The sequence below is a fragment of the Chaetura pelagica genome, unplaced genomic scaffold (assembly GCF_000747805.2).
Source record: "Chaetura pelagica isolate M959 unplaced genomic scaffold, ChaPel_1.0 scaffold206, whole genome shotgun sequence".
NCBI classification, from domain to species: Eukaryota; Metazoa; Chordata; class Aves; order Apodiformes; family Apodidae; genus Chaetura; species Chaetura pelagica.
Genome location: NW_009953801.1, coordinates 750342 through 756908, shown reverse-complemented (window position 1 = coordinate 756908; position 6567 = coordinate 750342). Strand labels below are relative to the sequence as shown.

At 47.9% G+C, this 6567-nt stretch overlaps 1 protein-coding gene across 1 annotated transcript in view; it reads right to left on the bottom strand.

Annotated features, from left to right (window-relative positions):
* The window catches only part of MIS18BP1 (MIS18 binding protein 1), a 180228-nt gene that overhangs the window by 543 nt on the left and 173118 nt on the right, over window positions 1-6567 (bottom strand). The window contains exons 11-15 of the mRNA XM_010001202.1: window positions 6459-6567; window positions 5406-5578; window positions 3558-3700; window positions 1035-1180; window positions 319-400 (exon numbers count right to left, since the gene is read on the bottom strand). Coding sequence (XP_009999504.1) covers window positions 319-400; window positions 1035-1180; window positions 3558-3700; window positions 5406-5578; window positions 6459-6567 — 653 coding nt within the window. The remainder of the gene's footprint in view (window positions 1-318; window positions 401-1034; window positions 1181-3557; window positions 3701-5405; window positions 5579-6458) is intronic.

Below are 6567 nucleotides of genomic sequence, written 5' to 3'. Positions count from 1 at the left end.
TTCAGTGACCAGCTGGTGGGACAGTGTCCTGTCTCACTGTACAGAAGAATATAACAGGAACTTAATATACCTGGAGATTCAGAATTCAAGAGCAGTTACAAATCCTGACAAAAGCACCATATTCCATCCTGGCAATAAACAGCTGTTTTTGTTAGCAAAGAACTTTTCTCCTGGACAAGCAGATACAAAACCCAGGAACCTGGGGACAGCAGGGGAGGGCTCCTGTTTTCCTACTTGAATGTACATGCTAGTGTGTGATCCAGGGATTCTTCTGCCTGCTGCTTAGCACAGCTTGGGACGGGAGAGGAACAGCCTTACCGACTTCTTGATGTTGTCCCAGGTGCCTTTGCTGCCCCGTGTGTTCTTCTGCATCCTGAACACGTGCCTGTCGCAGTCGTTCCTGCGGGCAAGGGAGCAGCTCAGTGTCACTCGTGTGCCACCTACCGAGCGCGCTGGGTACAGGTAAAAGCATCACAAACAGCTCTACTTCAGAGGGAACAGCAGCGTGGCCATTAACACTTGTTGGTTAGTTAGAAGCGGCAGCAGCTCTGGGAGGGTAACCACACAGAAGTGTTAAACTGGCTCACGTGCAAGTCTGTCAAAGCTTCATCATCTTGCCAGATGCAGCTGATTTTTGTCCCTCAGATCAAATGCCACTGGGCAAGTTTCAAGATGATACCAATCTGCTTCAGTAAAACTGAAGTGATTGGTTAAGACTCAAAACAAGCAGAGAAACTTCTGCTGAGGCTGAAGGCCAAACCACAACCCTCTCCAAACACCAAAGGGTGTGTGACTGGCACTGCTCTGGTGGCCTGTGCTTGGCTGAGTGGCTCAAACTGCACACGCTGTCCAAGGAAAGAGCTTTCTCTGACCAAAACCCTCAGAGGCTGCAGAATTTACTCTGCATGTGCTAAGTCTGGAAGTGAACTGGTGTCCCAGTTCCAGGAGTGACTTCTCTCTGAAGGCAAAAAAACAATCTTGGGGAAAATGAGAAAGGAAAAGGTTAGCAGAGGGGCAGTAGTACATGTTCCTACCTGTTGATGGGTACCAGCATCCCAGGGCTGATATGCCCACACTGAGGAGTTTTCACCGTTGGGAAGACAGCTGAGGAGGGGGTGAGGGGGTGATCCGTAAGTGCAAAGTCATCATCATCATCTCGGCTTCCTCGCAACGTTGGCAACTACAAAGCCACATCAGAGCAATCAGGGAGTGCTGCTTTAACACAGGTCGGTCCAAAAGGCATCTCACGGGTCTGCCTCAGGGTGGCGACAGGACACGGGCTCTTCACAGCTCTGAACCTTGGTTCTGTCCCTCGTCCCCAGGGGGAGGAGTCCCAGACTCTTCTCCCCTCAGCAGCAGTTGCTCTGTTCTCTTCCTGACTTCAGTTGTGGTTTTGATGCCACCGTGTCCCTGGTGAGGCAGAGGAGCCAGCAGTGTGCAGAGCACACAGGGTGCAGAGGGCAAGGACTTGACATGGCAGGCAGATGACACCTCCATCTTGCTCTTAATGCTCCTCCCGTTGACACCCAACATTTTGCTGACTATTTTGGCTGCTACTACACATTCAAATAACTACTCCTAATTAAAACGATGAGCCCAAGGCTGACCATCACTATGCAGGAGGATTTCAGGATTACTCAATTAAATTCTGGTCCTTCCATTTTGGAGAGAACTGGGAAGGTTCAGAGAGGAGCAGCAGAGCTGATCAGAAGCACAGCAGGGCCTGGGAGAGGGAGAACCACAGCTGGCAGCAGGGCTGAACAGGGACCAGGACAGTTGTTGGCTGTCTCTTCCCCATGAGAAGAGGAGGACAAAGTCAGCAGATGCAAGTTCAGAACAAGATAAAAGGTGATGATTCTTCACACAGCAAATAATTCAGCACAAGAAGTTGCAGCTGTGAATCATAGAATCATAGAATCTTAGGGGCTGGAAGGGACCTCGAGAGATCATCTAGTCCAACCCCCCTGCCAGAGCAGGGTCACCTAGAGTACATCACACAGGAACTCATCCAGGTGGGTTTTGAATGTCTCCAGTGAGGGAGACTCCACAGCCTCCCTGGGCAGCCTGTTCCAGTGCTCTGTCACTCTTACAGTAAAAAATTTTTTTCGGATATTCACCTTGAACCTCCTGTGCTCCAATTTACACCCATTACCCCTTGTCCTATCACTGGTCCTCACTGAGAAAAGCCTAACTCCGTCCCCCTGACACTCACCCCTTACATATTTGTAAACATTGAAATGTCTGTGCAGGTTCCAGAAGGGCCTGGATTGGTTCATGGAAGGGGAACACACTCATGACTCCTAAATACACAGGGTATGTCTGGAGTTGTGCCTCTGGCTGTACCCCACGGGAGGTTGGTTCCATGTGCACAGCTCAAGCTAGGCACAAGGAACTTAAAAAAAGAAAAGAGAACCCTTTTGAACCACTGGCTGAAATTGCATTTGACCAAAGAGGAGTCTCCTGGAGAATCCCCTGGCAAAAACAGGATTTCTGGGACATGGATTCTCTCACAGCCAATCTGGTCTAGTCCTGGGGGTTGCTCCATAGCACACTGGTTTGTAGAAAGCACTGGAGTTACCACTGCTTCAGGGCTGACTTCCCATCAGTGCCAGAACGAGAGCAGCAGTGCTGCTGCAGAGAAAAGCCCCAAGGGGAAAACCCATCAAAAGCCTGACAGGGGCCTTTGGGAGGCCCTGCTTCAACAGCAGAGCTGCTTGGTCAGGTAACAGCACAAAGAGAGATGCATCAGGAAATGTACTTCAGAAAAAAAAAAAAGTTGTTCTCTTGCTGAACAAGTGGCTTTCCCTTTACAAATGAAAACAGTCTTAACAAGCACCTAGAGGGCCTGACTGTGCCCACCACAGCAAACTGGAGGTTTGTCACAGTGAGGGTCCTGCTGCAACTCTGGTGCTGCACCTGCTGGGTGTGATGGGGGCTGCACGAGGAGTGGGAGGGGAGGGCAGGACACTCCTCCTGCTTGGGCTGCTGGCAATGGGTCTAACCAGGGAAATGGGGCAGCTCTTCAGCCCAAACAGGAGAGCGAGTAAAAACCACAGGCAAGGGCAAGAGGGTAACAGAACTGCCAAAGAGAAACCCACCCATAGGCAGCATCGAGAGGCAAGTGGTTTTAAATGTGAGAGACACTAAGGGGAGAGAAAGGAAAAAATCTTGTGAAGTAGCAGCATGACTTTAGGAAGTACCCAGTTACACAGCACATGGAACCAACAGTTGTCACTGGCACAGCAACATCACTGCACAACCAGTGCTGCACAGCACCAGGAGTTCCCCACAGAGGCAAAGGGACCCCCTACCACAGCCTGCTCCCCCTCCCCTCACAGCCTGCTCTCCTCACACCCACTCCGTGGCTTTTGCATCTGCACAGGCCACATTCTCACTGCCAGCAATCCAAGTATTGCAACACCAAATCAGGGGAATAAACCTCTTCCCCCAAATCCTCAAGGTTTTATTGATGGAACTGAATCAGCAGACTTGTAACACACCCTTCAAATACCAACCAGAAAAGCACAGGGATATATCCACTGGTTTCCCAGACTTACCTTTACTCTTCTGTTCTGAAAGGGCGTCGCAGTGAAAATATCATCGTGGTTGTCCTTTGGCAAATGGTCCAGGAAATCTCTCATCTGCTGCTTTCTTTTGAAGGTTCCCACTTTGGCATTTATTGTAACTGGCTCTTTCTTTTCTATGTAAATCAACACATTAATTGTTCTAAGATATCAGTTATGTAGCATGGTTTTAAAATTTGCTAAGACAGCAGTGCTCGTGATACAGTTCAGTCTCTGATTGCTGGAAATGTCTTAGAGCTTCCCTGTGATCCTTGGACTTCTTACACATTTTATGCTTTCAAAAATAATTTCTCTACTACATCTTGATCAGAAGCTTACTCTAGAGCCACACAATCACACAATCATTGAAGTACCAGCTGGTTTATTACAATTTTAACAGAATTATCCAGGCATCTGCATGTCAAAGGAAGAAGACATTAAGATTGATCACCCATGTCAAGAGGCACAGAATGTTCAAACAAAGGCTCTTCTGCAGAGACCCAATTCAGCATCCTCAACACGAGGTTTGTGGGATGCTTAGCATCTATCCTTCCACACCTGAATCCAATTGCCACACCCCAATAATAAGTCATTAAATCTTGAAGGGAAGAAACAGGTTTGTGGCTCCCACTGGTGTGTGTGTTCCTGTCCTCTGCTTTCCTTTACAAGGGGCTTTCAGGGCAAATTTAGAAGACCATCTTCCTAATATCCTCATCTTCAGACAAGAACTGATTTTAGTAAAGAAGAAAACTCTCCTAATCACAGAAGTGCAGAGAACTTTGATACTGTGATAATACCCAAAATAGGGTGGTTTCTATTTGTGTTCCAAAGTGCTCAAGAAAAATACCACCACTGTCAAAGATGAACAAAACTCCTAGCAAAACTGCTGCCCTGCAGATTCTTACACAAATTCTGTGATTGCAACAAACATTCCAAAGAACTACTTGAGTAAAAATGCAGTGTGCTGTCCTGCACTGGAACCCTCCACCTGCTCCTTTTCCGAGTTGCACAAAACCACAGTTTGAGAACTCTGAGGGCAGGGAAACCTACTGGGATCACCTGCTCTGCTCTGTGTGGCAGAGGGTGCAGAGCTGGAGCCATGAGTTCCCATGGGAAATCCAGCAGCTGTGGGTAACCTGGATCATCTCCTTTGGACAGAAAGTGATTTTCATGCTTTCAGTAAACAGAGACTGCTGCACAGCTTTAACCCCCAGGGAACATGCCCAGAGTCTTCTCTGCCCACTGCTGTTTAACACTTAAGGCTCCAGCTTCCAGCAGCTGAGCAGTGGCAGGTCCTTACCAGCCAGAGGAGCTGCTGCCCAGTGACTTCTCTTACCCAAGCACTCAGCAAGTCGCTGAGACCTTCTCTGTGCTAAATGACTGCCCGGAGCATCTGGTGCCTTTCACAGGGCTCTGTGACTATGAATTACTGGCCTCAGAGCTGGACAGAAAACAGCAACAGGCACCTCAGTGCCAGACCCTGGAGCACAAAACCCGGGTGCCCTGAATGCACCCAGACAACCCACATGACTTTGGGAGAGAGAGCTCTGCAGGTAGCTCATTACCTACTAGGCCTTCAACAGCCTCTGAAGGTATCAATAGCTATTGTCCCTTAGGTAGCAAAGCCAGATTAAATCTTACCATCATGCCAAAAACTAGGAAACTCTAGAAATACCTTTTCTCACTTCAGTCATTTATGACACCCTCCAGTCATACTGTAGAAGAGAAACTGCTTTCCTGCCAAGCCCTGATGTGTGTTTATGTCTGTATCTCCTAACACACAATAAATGCTGAATTGGAGGTTATTTGAAGACAACAAAATACCCAGAGACCAAGACGTACCTTTCTTTCCTGGTTTTCCTGAAGTGGCTGTCCTCTTGGCCTGCGTTTTTCCACCTTTTGCCTGTTGCTCTTCCACATACTTGTGCTGGCACTCCTCAGCAGAGCGGGACCCCACGGCCATGGCCACCTCCAGCCAGAAGCCGCCGCGGTGCTTGGGGAAGGAGGCGACGGCCCTGCCAGAATAACCCACAGCCTGTCAGGCCAGGGGGCTGCACAGCACAGCCAGGCACAGCACCCCACCCCACCTGCCTCCCCACAGGGGAGGTGGAGACATCTTGTCTCTGGTACCTTGTCCAGACACTTCAAAACATCCACAAAATTGTTTCAGCCATTTAAGCCGGCAGCTTCCCTGCATGATAAATCCTTCCCTACTTGCAGCCCCTCCACCCCCTAGGGCAGGAGCTCATGCTTTCCAGGTTTCTAATCTAAAAGAAACAAGTAATAGAATGACCATGTTTGGTTTTAACTTACATAATAAATACTGCCAAGTAGCTTAAGTAATTGGATGATGCATTAATTAAACATTCTTGCAGTTAATCTCCCCCTTACAAAACTTAACTCCACAAGCCTGTCATTTTATGCTGTGAGGGCAGGCAAGAAGCTACTTCTGTCTTGCTGTTTAAATCATTACACCTTTTACCATATTATTCACCTACTCATGCTTTTCAATTTTACTCACAGGAAAGTTTATCACTTTTAACAGGATTAAGTATGTGCTTTTGAGAAACATGCAGAGGATCAGATTCACAACATTTTGCCCAAGATCTGTGTTCCTCTCCTCTCACATGGATGGCACTAGCAGGGCTGCTGCAGGCTCATGCAGTTACCAATTATTTTACAAAATCCTCAGCTGTCTCCTTTATTTCCCCATTTTCCAATTTTTTAACAAAGACTGATTTTGTAATAGGAAATTAAATGTAAAGGAAATTTTTAAAATATGGTGAAACAGACTGAATCTGAGAGATCCAACCCAGACCACCCAACCCCTCAGGTATATTAGCCTCCTGATATCTGAGGGAAACTTTGCCCTGGGGACACGAAGCAACCACTTGCCTGTAGAGCTTCTGTAACTCCTTTTCAGACCAACCATCTGTCGCCCTTGGAAAAAGTTCTAGAGATTTCTGCACCTTCTCCCTCTCAGGTTCTCTTGATTTTCCTGCTG